This window comes from Leptodactylus fuscus, chromosome 3 (assembly GCF_031893055.1).
Source record: "Leptodactylus fuscus isolate aLepFus1 chromosome 3, aLepFus1.hap2, whole genome shotgun sequence".
In the NCBI taxonomy this organism is placed as follows: Eukaryota; Metazoa; Chordata; class Amphibia; order Anura; family Leptodactylidae; genus Leptodactylus; species Leptodactylus fuscus.
In genome coordinates this window covers 28,006,474-28,026,764 of record NC_134267.1, presented here as the reverse complement: position 1 = coordinate 28,026,764, position 20,291 = coordinate 28,006,474, and the positions used below count along the sequence as shown (strand labels likewise).

At 47.8% G+C, this 20,291-nt stretch overlaps 1 protein-coding gene across 1 annotated transcript in view; it reads right to left on the bottom strand.

The window, feature by feature from the left end:
- ZFAND3 (zinc finger AN1-type containing 3) overlaps positions 1-20,291 on the bottom strand; it is a 106,297-nt gene that overhangs the window by 8,296 nt on the left and 77,710 nt on the right. Inside the window, exons 4-5 of the mRNA XM_075267356.1 lie at positions 16,384-16,449; positions 3,424-3,588 (exon numbers count right to left, since the gene is read on the bottom strand). Coding sequence (XP_075123457.1) covers positions 3,424-3,588; positions 16,384-16,449 — 231 coding nt within the window. The remainder of the gene's footprint in view (positions 1-3,423; positions 3,589-16,383; positions 16,450-20,291) is intronic.

Here is a 20,291-nt window from a genome sequence, read left to right as displayed (position 1 = left end):
ATCGATGATGATAAATTTCCTTATTTCATTAGAATAATTTGGCCGCGGGGGGATCGGTTTGATGAACGTTTTATGGTAATTTATGTGCGAAAAGCAGAAGCGGAAGAAAATAGCCCCGAAGTGACCCGGAAAACGGGTCCAACAGGGAGCAGAGAGGAGCGCCACGTCACGCACAGCTACGTGGTATCCACTTATATACATCAGTCACAGCCAAAGCTGCAAGCAAATAGTCATACCACAATCCATACAATCTTGAAATGGAACCCGGGCTGTCATTTGTATTAGGGTAATGCACAGTATCCTTGTGTGTACTACATGTCCCACAATGCCCTGAGGTAGAATCCTCAATGGTTATCCTATAGTACCATCTAGAGCTGCATCTACAATTCTTATCCTCCAGTACTATCTAGAGCTGCATCTACAATAATTATCCCCCAGTACTATCTAGAGCTGCATCTACAATACTTATCCTCCAGTACTATCTAGAGCGGCATCTACAATTCTTATCCTCCAGTACTATCTAGTGCTGCATCTACAATAATTATCCCCCAGTACTATCTAGAGCTGCATCTACAATTCTTATCCTCCAGTACCATCTAGAGCTGCATCTACAATTCTTATCCTCCAGTACCATCTAGAGCGGCATCTACAATTCTTATCCTCCAGTACCATCTAGAGCTGCATCTACAATTCTTATCCTCCAGTACTATCTAGAGCGGCATCTACAATTCCTATCCTCCAGTACTATCTAGAGTTGCATCTACAAATCTTATCCTCCAGTACTATCTAGAGTTGCATCTACAATAATTATCCCCCAGTACTATCTAGAGCTGCATCTACAATTCTTATCCTCCAGTACTATCTAGAGCGGCATCTACAATTCTTATCCTCCAGTACCATCTAGAGCTGCATCTACAATTCTTATCCTCCAGTACTATCTAGAGCGGCATCTACAATTCTTATCCTCCAGTACCATCTAGAGCTGCATCTACAATTCTTATCCTCCAGTACTATCTAGAGTTGCATCTACAATTCTTATCCTCCAGTACTATCTAGAGCTGCATCTACAATTCTTATCCTCCAGTACCATCTAGAGCGGCATCTACAATTCTTATCCTCCAGTACCATCTAGAGCTGCATCTACAATTCTTATCCTCCAGTACTATCTAGAGCGGCATCTACAATTCCTATCCTCCAGTACCATCTAGAGCTGCATCTACAATTCTTATCCTCCAGTACTATCTAGAGTTGCATCTACAATTCTTATCCTCCAGTACTATCTAGAGCTGCATCTACAATTCTTATCCTCCAGTACTATCTAGAGTTGCATCTACAATTCTTATCCTCCAGTACTATCTAGAGCTGCATCTACAATTCTTATCCTCCAGTACTATCTAGAGCTGCATCTACAATTCTTATCCTCCAGTACTATCTAGAGTTGCATCTACAATTCTTATCCTCCAGTACTATCTAGAGCTGCATCTACAATTCTTATCCTTCAGTACTATCTAGAGCTGCATCTACAATTCTTATCCTCCAGTACTATCTAGAGCTGCATCTACAATTCTTATCCTCCAGTACTATCTAGAGCTGCATCTACAATTCTTATCCTCCAGTACTATCTAGAGCAGGGCCGCCGATAGGCCAGCACTACTGCTACTGGCGTCAGGGGCCCGGCCAAATTTTAAAATGGGGGGGGCCCGGGCCCCCTGGCGCCGGCAGCAGTCATTATATGTCCTGTTTCCTGTTTCTGAGTTGACAAGGCTGAAGCGAGGAGCTGACACAGGTCAGCTCCTCGCTTCAGCCGCATACATGTCAGCGTCAGGGAGAGAGGCGGCAGCGGCGAGGCGCTGACACATGTCAGCTCCTCGCTTCAGCCGCATATGTGTCAGCGAGAGAGACACCCAGCGGCGAAGCGTGGAGCTGACCCGTGTCTGCTCCTTCCTTCAGCCGCATGTGTCAGCGAGAGAGACGCGCAGAGAGCGGCGAGGGAGCGGAGGAGAAGGTAAGTTTAATGGGGAGGTGGAACGTGAATCTGGGGGCAGATGAAAGAGAGGACGGCATGACACTGTGGGGACATGAATCTGGGGGCAGATGAAAGAGAGGACGGAATGACACTGGGGCAGATGAAGGAGGGGACGGCATGACACTGTGGGGACATGAATCTGGGGGCAGAGATGTGGGGACATGAATCTTGTGGCAGAGATGGAGGGACATGAATCTGGGGGGACATGAATCTGGGGGCAGAGATGGAGGGACATGAATCTTGGGGCAGAGATGGAAGGGGGACATGAAACTGGGGGCAGATGAAGGGTGTATATGAAACTGGGGGAGAGATAGAGGGGGGACATATAATTTACGGGTGACTGTAGGAGGATTATACTGTGTGCAGGCACATGAAAAATTAACGAGTGGGCGGAGTCAACATAACAGTGGGTGGGGCTAAATTTCCCGCGGCGCGCAAAGCAAAAATGGGAGGGGGGGGGGGGCCCAGACACTTAGGCTGTATGGGGCCCCAAAATTCCTGATGGCGGCCCTGATCTAGAGCTGCATCTACAATTCTTTTCCTCCAGTACTATCTAGAGCTGCATCTACAATTCTTATCCTCCAGTACTATCTAGAGTTGCATCTACAATTCTTATCCTCCAGTACTATCTAGAGTTGCATCTACAATTCTTATCCTCCAGTACTATCTAGAGCTGCATCTACAATTCTTATCCTCCAGTACCATCTAGAGCTGCATCTACAATACTTATCCTCCAGTACCATCTACAGCGGCATCTACAATTCTTTTCCTCCAGTACCATCTAGAGCTGCATCTACCATTCTTTTCCTCCAGTACTATCTAGAGCTGCATCTACAATTCTTATCCTCCAGTACTATCTAGAGCTGCATCTACAATTCTTATCCTCCAGTACTATCTAGAGCTGCATCTACAATTCTTATCCTCCAGTACTATCTAGAGCTGCATCTACAATTCTTATCCCCCAGTACTATCTAGAGCTGCATCTACAATACTTATCCTCCAGTACTATCTAGAGCTGCATCTACAATTCTTATCCTCCAGTACCATCTAGAGTTGCATCTACAATACCTATCCTCCAGTACTATCTAGAGCTGCATCTACAATTCTTATCCTCCAGTACTATCTAGAGCTGCATCTACAATACTTATATAAAACAGTCCCATCTGAATTTCACCTTATAATAATAGTATTGCAGTTACATCTAGAGCTGCATTGCTAATTCTCATCCTCCAGTCACATCCAGAGCTCCTGTAGTGGGGCAATGCACAGCTGCATGTATTTTGGTGTGCGCACTACATGTCTCAGAATGCAGATCACTGCATCAATGTGCAGAACTGTGACTGCTGCTCTGGAGGTGTCTGGATTATAAAAACATATATAAACCCCTCCCCACTCACCGCAGCGACAAGACCCCAACTCCTGCTGTACCAGCTCCAGTTTTATTTGGCAGCGGAAGCAGCGGCGCCGGCTCTTCTGTTTGGGGCGATTACTGTCGGGTCCTTCCCCGCTGTCTAGTAGTCGAGGCCGTTTTATGGGGGAAGCGTCGTCCTCCGACTGGGAATCTGTAAGAGAAACATCACATCAGGAGGAGGATGGGGGTGATCATACACTGACTACTGTACACAGGAGGAGGAGGATGGGGGTGATCATACACTGACTACTGTACACAGGAGGAGGAGGATGGGGGTGATCATACCCTGACTACTGTACACAGGAGGAGGATGGGGGTGATCATACACTGACTACTGTACACAGGAGGAGGAGGATGGGGGTGATCATACACTGACTACTGTACACAGGAGGAGGATGGGGGTGATCATACACTGACTACTGTACACAGGAGGAGGAGGATGGGGGTGATCATACACTGACTACTGTACACAGGAGGAGGAGGATGGGGGTGATCATACACTGACTACTGTACACAGGAGGAGGATGGGGGTGATCATACACTGACTACTGTACACAGGAGGAGGATGGGGGTGATCATACACTGAATACTGTACACAGGAGGAGGAGGATGGGGGTGATCATACACTGACTACTGTACACAGGAGGAGGAGGATGGGGGTGATCATACACTGACTACTGTACACAGGAGGAGGATGGGGGTGATCATACACTGACTACTGTACACAGGAGGAGGATGGGGGTGATCATACACTGACTACTGTACACAGGAGGAGGAGGATGGGGGTGATCATACCCTGACTACTGTACAGAGGAGGAGGAGGATGGGGGTGATCATACACTGACTACTGTACACAGGAGGAGGATGGGGGTGATCATACACTGACTACTGTACAGAGGAGGAGGATGGGGGTGATCATACACTGACTACTGTACACAGGAGGAGGATGGGGGTGATCATACACTGACTACTGTACAGAGGAGGAGGATGGGGGTGATCATACACTGACTACTGTACGGAGGAGGAGGATGGGGGTGATCATACACTGACTACTGTACAGAGGAGGAGGAGGATGGGGGTGATCATACCCTGACTACTGTACAGAGGAGGAGGAGGATGGGGGTGATCATACCCTGACTACTGTACAGAGGAGGAGGAGGATGGGGGTGATCATACACTGACTACTGTACAGAGGAGGAGGATGGGGGTGATCATACACTGACTACTGTACAGAGGAGGAGGAGGATGGGGGTGATCATACACTGACTACTGTACAGAGGAGGAGGATGGGGGTGATCATACACTGACTACTGTACGGAGGAGGAGGATGGGGGTGATCATACACTGACTACTGTACAGAGGAGGAGGAGGATGGGGGTGATCATACACTGACTACTGTACGGAGGAGGAGGATGGGGGTGATCATACACTGACTACTGTACAGAGGAGGAGGAGGATGGGGGTGATCATACACTGACTACTGTACAGAGGAGGAGGAGGATGGGGGTGATCATACACTGACTACTGTACGGAGGAGGAGGATGGGGGTGATCATACACTGACTACTGTACAGAGGAGGAGGATGGGGGTGATCATACACTGACTACTGTACACAGGAGGAGGAGGATGGGGGTGATCATACACTGACTACTGTACAGAGGAGGATGGGGGTGATCATACACTGACTACTGTACAGAGGAGGAGGATGGGGGTGATCATACACTGAATACTGTACGGAGGAGGAGGATGGGGGTGATCATACACTGAATACTGTACACAGGAGGAGGAGGATGGGGGTGATCATACACTGAATACTGTATGGAGGTGGATTAGTGCCCTCAGTGCCCGTATCTGATGCATTAGGTTGATCATGACCCGAATGTTTTTTACGTTGATATTAGCGATAGTCACATTCAGGCTCCAGAACAGCCGCCACCTGACAGCCGCTCATTCCTCTGTGCTCAGTCACTTGCTACTTTGTGATTAGCTGAGATGTCACTTACACAGGAGAGATGGCGCCGATGTCAAAACTTGGAGCCATCCGAGGAATCCACTACAGAATCCCCATCTAATGACCTTCTTGGCCTCCCTTTGAATACAGGACATGTGGATTGTATCTGGTTCTGGGGAGAGCTGGATGTTAGTGGAGGTAACTCAGCTTTCCCAGAGCTCTAATGACAAGTACAATGTTGTTGGTGAAGTATGACTATTTCAGATCTGAGATTCTAGGAAAGCTGGGTGCCAGCGGTCATCCATAACGGCTGCCATATTAGCTGACACCCATGTGTATAGAGCCATATGACTGGCGGTATGATGTACTGGGAGGACTGGGGGTGATTTCCTTAATACCGGTGTCTCTGCCTCTTATTTATGGCTCCTCCGTTCTCTCGCTTTACATGCCGGCGTCGTGTCAGTCATCAGACGACGCTACTGCCAGCAAAGGTTCTGCCATCTCCGAGAACAAAGCCCAGTGTGCAGCGCCGTCTGCGGCGAGGATGAAAGTGCGGGGAGATTGTCTGATATGCTGCACACTCCTGTGTGTCTGAGGAACAATATAAATGTAAATCCACGTACCCCGGAGCCCAGGCGTGCCACCGCGCCGATACGCCCACGCCTCCGGCGCCAGGCTATTCCTCTCACCATCAAGCAGAACGACGTTTCGTATGAAGACGCTGCCGGTTACAGAGGACGCCGGGGGGTTAATACTATTTTTATTTCTGATTTGTAAAACATAAGATCGTTGTGGCTGCTTTGAGCAGCGCCGTGCGATTGTCACCTACGAGCCGCGCTGACGGCGTCGGGGGGGGGCTGCGCACAATTCATTATCTCAGCAGGTGTAGAGTGAATCATCATATAGCAATGGCAAAGTCCAGCACACAGCTTTCCCAGAAGCCTGAGCCCCTTCATTGTGCCCTTAGACCCTAGGACTGTACCTGCAGAGGGCGGTAATCTGGGGTAGGGTCATACCATTCACTGGGATAGGGGAGATCTGAGCCACCCCCTCACCCCTACATGGGCCTGTCCTCGAATTCTCTGCTTGCTGTCATTGAATGGAAATCTGTCCAGGGTCTCTTTATGTCCCGGTTGACCAGGATCCAGATCAGTTTTCCTATGTCTTGTAGGTCATCTTGGCAGTCGGCCCCTCGGGGTCTTTTCCATTGGGAAGTAATGGCCTTCTTTTCCATGGAGATCTAGAAAGCTTTCAAGAACTTTTATCTTCTTCCTCTTCTTGAAGCTCCTGGGTAGTTTGGAGGGCTCATTATATAAGGATATTAGGATTGTGCAGGGTCGGTGGACGATGTCTTGCAAGGCTACAAACCAGGGTGGGGTCCCGCACACAGTCACAGGGCCCGGATACAATCCTCACAAATCACTTTTTTTTTTTTTTTTTTTTTAATTTTAGGAAAAATTTGCAGAACGGACGTTGCGGAGTATTTCTACCACATGAAAGCCCGACCCTCGATCTGACAAACGTTTAACCCTCCATGATCCAGCATCGTGACTAGTAATACACAGAGGACGTTTAGTGCTGGGGGGGAAGGAGGAGGAAGACCCTCTGGCCCCCCGGGGTGGCGGATCCTGGGTAACCAGTCGTTGGTGATTAACGAGTCGGCGTCTTGATCGTCGCGGCTACCTGGTAAATCAGGACATCAGTATTCAGAGCAGACTCATTAGCAGGATGAGACATGTGAAGAGGAAGCGCTCGAGATGCTTCGATGGCGAGTCAAGAGCCCGCTGACCTCTAAACGAATCTAATTAGGTTTTCTCAGAAAAATACAATGTGTCTGTACTCGGCCGTCACATCGAGAGAGGGTGAGCGGGGGCTCCGGGCCCTAACAAGATCCGCTCTCATCATCAACCATCACTCCCATCATCCCAGTCCTACCTCCAGAACTCACCCACATTGTAGGACGTCCATCATATACGTCTATGGGATCACAAACATCCCCTATTAACTGCAACTCCCATCTAATCTCCAGATCTCAATCTTCCACCAGGCTTCTTATATCACAAATCTGAGGCTCTCCGTGTAAAGACGCCTCCCTGGATCTCCGGATCATGCGGACATGGACGCACCGAATACACGCGACGTAAACATCGGCCATTAGGATCTAAATAAACACGTGATTTCTGGCAGTGGATGAAGGAGGAATCGCCGTAGTTCCGCCACATCCCGACAGGAGCTCGTGCCGCCAAGGGCCATGTAAAATGAACGCTCAAGATGGAATAACCCGAGAACGCGATGATGGCGCCGACACTACGATCAATACTCGAGCTCCACAATTCACCCAAGAAAGCGCGATATTTATCGCCGTCTTCATGGATGGCAGGATTTATATCTACACCAGTGTGTTCTGTGCCCGGCCGGTGACTTGTCTCATCACTAATTCATGGCTTTATTTCTGTCCTTTCCAGTTCTCCTGCCGATTTTGCCGCCACCGCTGAGTTTGTTTGTCTTCGGACCTGCGTGTTTCCTCGCTCTCCAATGGGATCGCCGCCTCGTGTGTGGGAACTGGTCCAGAATGCTGAATAACAAGTCGGAGGAAATTTGTGACAAAAGACTTGGGCAAAAAAAACAAAAAGGCATAATGCCAAAGAAAGTGTGAACAAAAACTTATAATCCGGCACATCGGGAGCAGCGAGGAGCCAGATGATCAGACGTTCAGACTGTGGATGTCACTGACCTCCTGGCTGGATATAGATGAAGTTATGGGGGTGTCTCAGTGGGGCTGAGGCCTTGGAGATCAGACCTGTCACTGAGTGGAGAAGAGAGCCAAAGATAAGGAGGAAGGCGTGTGTGTGTGTGTGTGGGGGGGGTACGAGGACGGCGCTATAGGAGCCACATATAGGACTGTCAGCTCCAACCTGTTGCAAAACTACAACTCCTATCATGACCTGCGTACCCCGACCTACAAGCTAGGTGAACACCTGTAATTTTTTATTACACCCCTCCTCATATTTGCGACTCCAAGGATGGTATAGTTCAGGAGTCCTGGCCCGGGGTACATGCAGGGTCTCTGTCTCACATGTCAATGTTAATCCTAAGGGCTGCGGCGCCCGTCCTTAGAGCGGTGACGATCCTGCCGCCATTGATAGCAATGATTCCAGTATGTACGTGGCCCTGAGTGCTACAGGTCTGGCTCACAAGGAAGATTCCTCCAGCGCACAGTGTCCATGCTTGGGCCATCTCTTAGTCTCAGGGCTAGTTGGAAGCTAAAATAGTGGCCACAAACACTAGAACAACATCTACAGATTGCCGAAACGTGGGTGCCAAATTCTGATGAAATCTATTCAATACAAGTTCTACATATGTTAACAAAACCCTGGACAGAATACAGTACACAGAACAACCACTGGGGGTCCAGACATAGACACATACACAATATCACTAAACCCTGGACTGAATGCAGTACACAGAACAACCACTGGGGGGCCAGACATAGACACATGCACAATATCACTAAACCCTGGACAGAATGCAGTACACAGAACAACCACTAGAGGGCCAGACATAGATACATACACAATATCACTAAACCCTGGACTGAATGCAGTACACAGAACAACCACTGGGGGGCCAGACATAGACACATGCACAATATCACTAAACCCTGGACAGAATGCAGTACACAGAACAACCACTGGGGGGCCAGACATAGACACATACACAATATCACTAAACCCTGGACTGAATGCAGTACACAGAACAACCACTGGGGGGCCAGACATAGACACATACACAATATCACTAAACCCTGGACAGAATGCAGTACACAGAACAACCACTGGGGGGCCAGACATAGACACATACACAATATCACTAAACCCTGGACTGAATGCAGTACACAGAACAACCACTGGGGGGCCAGACATAGACACATACACAATATCACTAAACCCTGGACAGAATGCAGTACACAGAACAACCACTGGGGGGCCAGACATAGACACATACACAATATCACTAAACCCTGGACTGAATGCAGTACACAGAACAACCACTAGAGGGCCAGACATAGACACATACACAATATCACTAAACCCTGGACTGAATGCAGTACACAGAACAACCACTGGGGGGCCAGACACAGATACATATAGAATATCACTAAACCCTGGGCATGATGTTCAGGGTGCTTCCCTATAGAGGGCAGCATAACAGAGGCACTGTCTCCCTGTTTACATCTAGGGAGACAGATTTGCATATTCTCATACACAGAACATCCACTGGAGGGCCAGACATAGACACATATAGAATATCACTAAACCCTGGACTGAATGCAGTACACAGAACAACCACTGGGGGGGCCAGACATAGACACATACACAATAACACTAATCCTGGCTTTATAAGCGGCTCCTCTCACACATCTGTATACGTTCACATTCAGGTGCTATTACACCTAAACCTCCAGGACTCCAGACTGACACACTGTAGCAAACAGTCAGAGACGGCTGTGGCTGATGTGTGCAGCTCATACAGTGTGGTGCGGATACAACAGTAACAAACCCTCAGCGGAGATCAGGACGAGCTATTACTAAATATAACCAGGAGCCGGGATTAGTGGGGGTGGTGGCGATATTGGGGGGTGGGGAGCGCAGTGACCTTAGGGTAATGAATAGAGGAGGAGATGCAAATATGTAATACTACGGGCTCCAGCCATCATTCTGCCGCCTCCTCCACATTTTCGCCTCCGCTCATTTATTGGGAACTTTAATGCTCACAAGTTTGAGATTCATTAAACACGCCTGGCAGGCGATCAATGGGCGACGTCTTGTATCAGCCCCGCCATAGCGAGCGGATTATATATGTGCTAATAACCGGCTCAAGTGATTGAAATGACAATCAACGGCCCAGAAATCCTGTCCCATGGGAGAGGTATACACTATATACTACAGACTGCGTGTTATATATACTGCGCTACATACTGTGCGTTATATATACTGTGCATTCTATATAATGTGCGCTACATACTGTGTGCTATAGACTGCGTGTTATATACTGTGTGCTATATACTGCGTGTTATATACTGTGTGCTATATACTGGGGGTGACAGGCGACGTCCAGTCTGGCAGGGACAAGAACTTCATTAAAACCTCAAGTCGTCACATTAATCAGCGCACGGATTAGACAACGACAGGCAGATAACAAGAGGGCAGAAATAGACGGCAAAGAATAACCCCAACTCATCATCAGCAGGGGCAACTGTAGGGAACAAGAGGGGCAACTGGAAAATATTGTGACGTCACCGCTGATCTCTAGTATATGGATAGGCTGTATTCTCAGTGATGTCACCGCTGATCTCTAGTATATAGATAGGCTGTATTCTCAGTGATGTCACCGCTGATCTCTAGTATATAGATAGGCTGTATTCTCAGTGATGTCACCGCTGATCTCTAGTATATGGATAGGCTGTATTCTTAGTGATGTCACCGCTGATCTCTAGTATATGGATAGGCTGTATTCTCAGTGATGTCACCACTGATCTCTAGTATATGGATAGGCTGTATTCTCAGTGATGTCACCGCTGATCTCTAGTATATAGATAGGCTGTATTCTCAGTGATGTCACCGCTGATCTCTAGTATATGGATAGGCTGTATTCTCAGTGATGTCACCGCTGATCTCTAGTATAGGGATAGGCTGTATCCTCAGTGATGTCACCGCTGATCTCTAGTATATGGATAGGCTGTATTCTCAGTGATGTCACCGCTGATCTCTAGTATATGGATAGGCTGTATCCTCAGTGATGTCACCGCTGATCTCTAGTATATGGATAGGCTGTATCCTCAGTGATGTCACCGCTGATCTCTAGTATATGGATAGGCTGTATTCTCAGTGATGTCACCGCTGATCTCTAGTATATGGATAGGCTGTATTCTCAGTGATGTCACCGCTGATCTCTAGTATATGGATAGGCTGTATTCTCAGTGATGTCACCGCTGATCTCTAGTATAGGGATAGGCTGTATTCTCAGTGATGTCACCGCTGATCTCTAGTATATGGATAGGCTGTATTCTCAGTGATGTCACCGCTGATCTCTAGTATAGGGATAGGCTGTATTCTCAGTGATGTCACCGCTGATCTCTAGTATATGGATAGGCTGTATTCTCAGTGATGTCACCGCTGATCTCTAGTATATGGATAGGCTGTATTCTCAGTGACGTCACCGCTGATCTCTAGTATATGGATAGGCTGTATTCTCAGTGATGTCACCGCTGATCTCTAGTATATAGATAGGCTGTATTCTCAGTGATGTCACCGCTGATCTCTAGTATATGGATAGGCTGTATTCTCAGTGATGTCACCGCTGATCTCTAGTATAGGGATAGGCTGTATCCTCAGTGATGTCACCGCTGATCTCTAGTATATGGATAGGCTGTATTCTCAGTGATGTCACCGCTGATCTCTAGTATATGGATAGGCTGTATCCTCAGTGATGTCACCGCTGATCTCTAGTATATGGATAGGCTGTATTCTCAGTGATGTCACCGCTGATCTCTAGTATATGGATAGGCTGTATTCTCAGTGATGTCACCGCTGATCTCTAGTATATGGATAGGCTGTATTCTCAGTGATGTCACCGCTGATCTCTAGTATATGGATAGGCTGTATTCTCAGTGATGTCACCGCTGATCTCTAGTATAGGGATAGGCTGTATTCTCAGTGATGTCACCGCTGATCTCTAGTATATGGATAGGCTGTATTCTCAGTGATGTCACCGCTGATCTCTAGTATAGGGATAGGCTGTATTCTCAGTGATGTCACCGCTGATCTCTAGTATATGGATAGGCTGTATTCTCAGTGATGTCACCGCTGATCTCTAGTATATGGATAGGCTGTATTCTCAGTGATGTCACCGCTGAGCTCTAGTATATGGATAGGCTGTATTCTCAGTGATGTCACCGCTGATCTCTAGTATATAGATAGGCTGTATTCTCAGTGATGTCACCGCTGATCTCTAGTATATGGATAGGCTGTATTCTCAGTGATGTCACCGCTGATCTCTAGTATATGGATAGGCTGTATTCTCAGTGACATCACCGCTGATCTCTAGTATATGGATAGGCTGTATTACAATATCTATGACACTGTGCATGCAGTTTATATTCACACTTTGCGCTGATGTTTAATCCTGTTCACATTTTGTAGATTTCTTGTGGACTTCGCAGGGTCAGCATGTTACCGACATGGCGGTGTGCGGAGATCATGCACTGAGGCTGCGATGCTGCTGCGGCCGGACCCAGCGTATACTCTGTCATGTACTCTGAGGGAGAATTTATCACCTGACACTTGGTCACCCAGCTTTTCTACAGCTACATTGCACTGCTGCATATCTATCCACTCAGTAGACTGGGAAAGCTGGGTGAGAGCCCTAGTCACACTGTATTGCACGGTGGTGGGGCAGGGTTTAGGTTGCACAGCTCTATTTATCTGCTGTGTGTGACTGTACCCCGAGGGGCGGGAGAGCAGCGCAGTGGAACATAAATCTCACCCTGCGGTCACTTCCTGCCAGTCCATTAATCTGACGTTCCCTGCGGTGCGGGGGTCTCGGCCTCTCTAACAAGGCCGCAGATCCCTCCTGACAAGTGTTGTGCTGCGGAGCCTCCTCCGCCTCGCACCTCCCCGCTGGTTACAGCTCGCACATCTCTGCGCCTCACAAGTGGGAAGATGATTTGCAAGTAATTAGTGATTTTCTCCCCGGGGATTAAAGAGCTTCTCGGAGGTCAGAGCGATGGGATCCCGGAGCAGCTCGGCGGGATGTGATGGCTCTAGAGCGGAGGATCATTTACCGCCAAGACGCCAACTAACCGGAGTCAATGAAAGTTCAGTAACCTCCGTATAATCCAAGGCATGGTGGCGATCCCATCTAACACGTGGATGTGGGGCTGAGCGACCCTACTGACTGCACGGCGTGAGACGTGACACACGCAGTCTATACTGGAGTTCAGGAGAACCGCGTGTAAGAACACTCACTAGGCTGCAGCGTGTGTATGAGACCGCCATACTGTGCTGCACATCTCATATGTACCAGGAAATCTCCCTGTGTATACGTCATACTGTATGGATCCACTCCATAGAGAGGGTCAACGGGAACTACGGAAAGCCTATATGTAAAAGTATAGACACGAGAACCTATAGGCAATGTAAGGCATGTATAAGTAGAGACACACACAAACCTATAGACAATGTAGACCATTGAAGGCCTAGATATAGAGGTATAGACACAGGGGAACCTATAGACAATGTAGGCCTAGATATAGATGTATAGGCTGGAATCTCTCCTGCCATATACAGAGAGGTATTGTAAAGACGGTCCAGCCCCAGGCACATTATACAGAGGCCTCTTCTATGCACCCACCTATACACATCCATACAGTCTAGCTCTAGTGCCATATAGATACACTATACAGAGGCCTCTTCTATAGACCCTCCTATAGACATCCATAGGCTCATTACTGATGATTTAGGTTCCGCGGTCCCGATCCCCGGCAGGCTCTCTGGCTCCCGGCATTTCTCTCGCCCGTGTAATGCAGATGTATCTCCCCGATCACACACAGTTTTCTGGCAGGAAGAAGCAGCTGTCGGCTCGAATGAATGGCGCAGGATGAGGAGGATAATACTGCGAGATGAGGCTCTAAAATCTCATCAGCATAGATCACCCTATCCAAGAGCGCTGTCATCTGTGCGGCCCAGCAAGATCAGCACAAGCCCCCCTCCCTGTACCCCACTAACAACTGCTGATGAGAGGTATTAAGGCCGCCATGCTTCAGCTGCTGCCCGATCCGCTCCGCTGCCTGTCTATGGAGCAATAACTTATATTTACTATCAGCCCGGAGGGTTAACCCCTAAAGACCCAACCCTGAGCCCAAAGATGTGTATTACTGGTGTAGGGGACCATAAGGAAGAGGGGCGATCTGTGGTGTTACATAGGACTGCCGGTGACATCTATTACATTACCTGTACTCAGAGAGTTATCACTGTGTTATCTGTGATGTTACATAGGACTGCCGGTGACATCTACTACATTACCTGTACTCAGAGAGTTATCACTGTGTTATCTTTAGTGTTACATAGGACTGCAGGTGACATGTACTACATTACCTGTACTCAGAGAGTTATCACTGTGTTATCTGTGGTGTTACATAGGACTGCAGGTGACATCTACTACATTACCTGTACTCAGAGAGTTATCACCGTGTTATCTGTGGTGTTACATAGGACTGCCGGTGACATCTACTACATTACCTGTACTCAGAGAGTTATCACCGTGTTATCTGTGGTGTTACATAGGACTGCCGGTGACATCTACTACATTACCTGTACTCAGAGAGTTATCACTGGGTTATCTGTGGTGTTACATAGGACTGCAGGTGACATCTACTACATTACCTGTACTCAGAGAGTTATCACCGTGTTATCTGTGGTGTTACATAGGACTGCCGGTGACATCTACTACATTACCTGTACTCAGAGAGTTATCACCGTGTTATCTGTGGTGTTACATAGGACTGCAGGTGACATGTACTACATTATCTGTACTCAGAGAGTTATCACTGTGTTATCTGTGGTGTTACATAGGACTGCCGGTGACATCTACTACATTACCTGTACTCAGAGAGTTATCACTGTGTTATCTGTGGTGTTACATAGGACTGCCGGTGACATCTACTACATTACCTGTACTCAGAGAGGTATCACTGTGTTATATGTGGTGTTACATAGGACTGCAGGTGACATCTACTACATTACCTGTACTCAGAGAGGTATCACTGTGTTATCTGTGGTGTTACATAGGACTGCAGGTGACATCTACTACATTATCTGTACTCAGAGAGTTATCACTGTGTTATCTGTGGTGTTACATAGGACTACAGGTGACATCACTACATTACCTGTACTCAGAGAGTTATCACCATGTTATCTGTGGTGTTACATAGGACTGCCGGTGACATCTACTACATTACCTGTACTCAGAGAGTTATCACTGTGTTATCTGTGGTGTTACATAGGACTGCAGGTGACATCTACTACATTATCTGTACTCAGAGAGTTATCACTGTGTTATCTGTGGTGTTACATAGGACTGCCGGTGACATCTACTACATTACCTGTACTCAGAGAGTTATCACCGTGTTATCTGTGGTGTTACATAGGACTGCCGGTGACATCTACTACATTACCTGTACTCAGAGAGTTATCACTGTGTTATCTGTAGTGTTACATAGGACTGCAGGTGACATGTACTACATTATCTGTACTCAGAGAGTTATCACTGTGTTATCTGTGGTGTTACATAGGACTGCAGGTGACATGTACTACATTATCTGTACTCATAGAGTTATCACTGTGTTATCTGTAGTGTTACATAGGACTGCCGGTGACATGTACTACATTACCTGTACTCAGAGAGTTATCACTGTGTTATCTGTGGTGTTACATAGGACTGCAGGTGACATGTACTACATTATCTGTACTCAGAGAGTTATCACTGTGTTATCTGTGGTGTTACATAGGACTGCAGGTGACATTACTACATTATCTATTATCACTGTGTTATATCTCACTTTACATAGGACTGCAGGTAATGTATATCCATTCCTCAGCTTGTACCGAAGACTCCTCTTCTACATTACACATTGCGGGTCCGGAGATGTGGAGGTTTCTCCTGGATCTGTCACATTTTACGCTGGTTTCTGTCTGTACTTGTTCCAATTCTCACTCTGCCTTGGGGAGCAGAATTCACTTTAGAAGCAGCGCTGCGTTTGGGAAGGGGCCGGTGAACGTGACAGCACCAGTTATATATAATGCAGGGGACGCGGCGCGGTGCAGGATTCTGTCCCCAATGACAATACGAAAGATTCTTGTAAACAGAGCGTTCAGTTCTCTGAGCAAAAACCAATGAGCTCAGGAAATGTATTCACCCCCAGAGCTGCGCTCTTACCTGTGTCACAGGATCTTTTGGTTGGTGTGGTTAGAGAGACGTGAGCTGTATCTGTGCAGGGCCCACCTGAAAGAAAACACAGGACCGCATGTTAGAGCCAAAAGAGAAAGGGGCTGAAATAGCAATGGCCTAAAATAACACTGCCCTCAGACACATCACCCCCAGCTGGAGGGCAGGGGAATGGCAGTCATCTTAGCTGCTTTGTATATTGTAGTCTGAGGTAGTCACAAAGCAACTTTATAGCAGAGGCTCAGGGTGCTGCTGCTGTGTCCTGACTCATACTTTGAGTAAAGCTACAGCTCAGAGGGTCCGGAAGGGAAGGGGGACACCCCAGAGGGAGAGGGGACACCTCAGAGGGGTCTAGAGGGAGAGGGATAAAGTCAGAGGGGCCCGGAGGAAGGGGGATACAGTCAGAGGGCCCAAAGGGAGGGGGATACAGTCAGAAGGGCCAAGAGGAAGAGGGATACAGACAGAGGGGCCTATAGGGATGGGGACAGACGTTAATGACCTCTCTCTATAACACACATGCTTGTTTGTCAAGGGTATATGTGTGGAGAAGACAGGAGGAATAGCCGGTGGCTACATGAGCGCCCTGATGACCGCTATGTAAGGTGTGAGCCCGCTGTGCACCTTCCCTATACTTTACACTGCGGCTATGAACAACCTTTCGTGCACTTCCGTGAACCTTATTCGGAGTTCTTCCTTCTGACAGTCAATAGTTCACATTAGAATTCAGTTTAGACATAAAGCTCAGAATGTTCTCACAGAGCACTGCCCAACTCTGTAGCCATTATCGTGTAGTTCAGAAGCCGCGGACATGAGAGCCGTCTTCTATGTAATAACCTTTCTATAGGAAGACATCTATAAAAAGCCGTGAGAATCATCCGTGAAGTTCAGCGCTTCCCTCATTTCATGCACAGTAAATGTATTTGAAAGCAACTGAGAGATAAAAAGTAGAAGAAAGTGAAGCCACCGCCGCGCGAGTTGTCGGAGCGGAGCCGGCCGTTAAATAATCTAGAGGATTATCAGGTCTCCAATGTTCCTGAAATGAGAGAAATGCCAGATTTGTAATGCAAATTGCCTAATGAAGCAGCGGGAGAGATAGTGCGCTCTATTTCTGGCGGGGGGCGCTGACGCTCTTCATCATTAGCGCTCACGCTGGGAGACTTGCTCGGCCCTCCCTACAGATGAACCTACCTGGATCCCTCCATCACTCCAGCCCAGCCTCTGGGACGCGGCCATTTTATGCTCTAATTAATGGGGCCGTACAGGGATGAAGAGTCCAATTAATGGAGGCTTTTGATGGCCTTGTCCTCTGGAGAATATGGCCGTGCACAGCAGCGATACGGTGTAGCAGTGATCTGAGACAAGGCACTGAGTATAGAGCGTCGGGGCCAGGTCTTCGTCAGCTCTGCTGCTTGGGGTCCAGTCTTTATCAGAGTCAGCCATATTATCCATCATTGGTCTCCGGTTTATATCCGTTAGGCTTCTCTATCCTTCTGTCTGCAATCTCTAAGAGGCGATGAGAGTCTCTGAACTCGTGCACTACAACGCCTGGCTATTCTGGCTCACTCTCACATGGTCCATTGTGTAAGGACAGGGAAGTGTACTGGTCTCCACTGGTAAAGTCGGTGGCTTTTAGGCTAAGGCCATAGGGAGCACCGGTCCTAAGACAATAAAGCATAGGGCTTTCAGACAGAGAGCCTGCACCTTGGGATCAGCAGAGGAACATGATAGGAGTTGTAGTTTTATTAGTACAAGTTTAGGATCATTGGTGCAAGATACTGAATTTAACCAAGTAGAGCTCGGTCTGTTGAACCAGGCAGTCTAGAGCTCCGTATTACATCCAGGACCATGGACAGCTCCAGCTAATGGACCAGGTAGTCTAGAGCTCTGTATTAGATCCAGGACCATGGACAGCTCCACCTGTCGGACCAGGCAGTCTAGAGCTCCGTATTACATTCAGGATCAAAGACAGCGCCACCTAACAGACCAGGTAGTCAAAAGCTCCGTATTAGATCCAGAACCATGGACAGCTCCGCCGGTCGGACCAGGCAGTCTAGAGCGCTGTATTACATCCAGGACCATGAACAGCTCCACCTGTTGGACTAGGCAGTCTAGAGCTCCATATTACATCCAGGACCATGGACAGCTCCACCTGTCTGACTACGCAGTCTAGAACTCCGTATTATGTCGGACCAGGCGGTCTAGAGCTCTTTATGTATCTGATACAGTCATCAGTTAGTACTGAAACACAAAGGATTTCCCGATCTACAGACACCTTATTAACTTATTCCAATTATATATCCCATAATATAATCTTATGTATACTGGGTGCACATGGTTGTTATTATTGATGACTTTACAGATAATTTTATCAGTTTGGGCCTCCCATGGTTGCAGCAGTCTTAGACACGGGGTGCGGTTATAGCTTGGTGCTGTCACAGGTGATATACACTCCACTGTACACTTGATAAAAAAAGATCTCGGGGCCACACGGTGGCTCAGTGGTTAGCACTGAAGCCTTGCAGCGCTGGAGTCCTGGTGTTCAAATCCCGTCAAGGGCAAAAAAACATCTGCAAGGAGTTTGTATGTTCTCCCCGTGTTTGCATGGATTTCCATCCCATATTCCAAAAAAAAAAAAAAAAAAAAGACATACTGATAGGAAAAAATGTACATTGTGAACTCTATGTGGGGCTCACAATCTACATTAAAAAAAAAAAAAAAAAAAAAAGATCTCTTTCCCAAAACATGTTGCATGCGGTGCTTCTCCTCTAACCCCATTTATTTGCTTCTCATGTAGGTGTGACCTAGTGAACAACCGATCTACTCCACAATTATTTGTTTCGTCAGTAGAGAGCTCTGTATCCAGTACGAGAGGTCAGTAGAGAGCTCTGCATCTGGTATGATGGGTCAGTAGAGAGCTCTGCATCTGGTAAGATGGGTCAGTAGAGAGGTCTGCAACTGGTACAATGGATCAGTAGAGAGCTCTGTATTTGGTAATATGGGTCAGTAGAGAGCTCTGCATCCAGTACAAGGGGTCTGTAGAGAGCTTTGTATCCGGTATGATGGGTCAGTAGAGAGGTCTGCAACTGGTACGATGGATCAGTAGAGAGCTCTGCATCCGGTACGATGGGTCAGTAGAGAGCTCTGTATCGGGTACGATGGGTCAATAGAGAGCTCTGCATCCGGTACGATGGGTCAGTAGAGAGGTCTGTATTTGGTAATATGGGTCAGTAGAGAGGTCTGTGTCCGGTACAATGGGTCAGTAGAGAGGTCTGTGTCCGGTACAATGGGTCAGTAGAGCTCTGCACCCGGTATGATGGGTCAGTAGAGAGCTCTGCATCTGGTATGATGGGTCAGTAGAGAGGTCTGCATCTGGTAAGATGGGTCAGTAGAGAGGTCTGCAACTGGTACAATGGATCAGTAGAGAGCTCTGTATTTGGTAATATGGGTCAGTAGAGAGCTCTGCATCCAGTACAAGGGGTCTGTAGAGAGCTTTGTATCCGGTATGATGGGTCAGTAGAGAGGTCTGCAACTGGTACGATGGATCAGTAGAGAGCTCTGCATCCGGTACGATGGGTCAGTAGAGAGCTCTGTATCGGGTACGATGGGTCAATAGAGAGCTCTGCATCCGGTACGATGGGTCAGTAGAGAGGTCTGTATTTGGTAATATGGGTCAGTAGAGAGGTCTGTGTCCGGTACAATGGGTCAGTAGAGAGGTCTGTGTCCGGTACAATGGGTCAGTAGAGCTCTGCACCCGGTATGATGGGTCCGTAGAGAGCTCTGCATCTGGAAGGATGGGTCAGTAGAGAGCTCTGCATCTGGTATGATGGGTCAGTAGAGAGCTCTGCATCTGGAAGGATGGGTCAGTAGAGAGCTCTGCATCTGGTATGATAGGTCAGTAG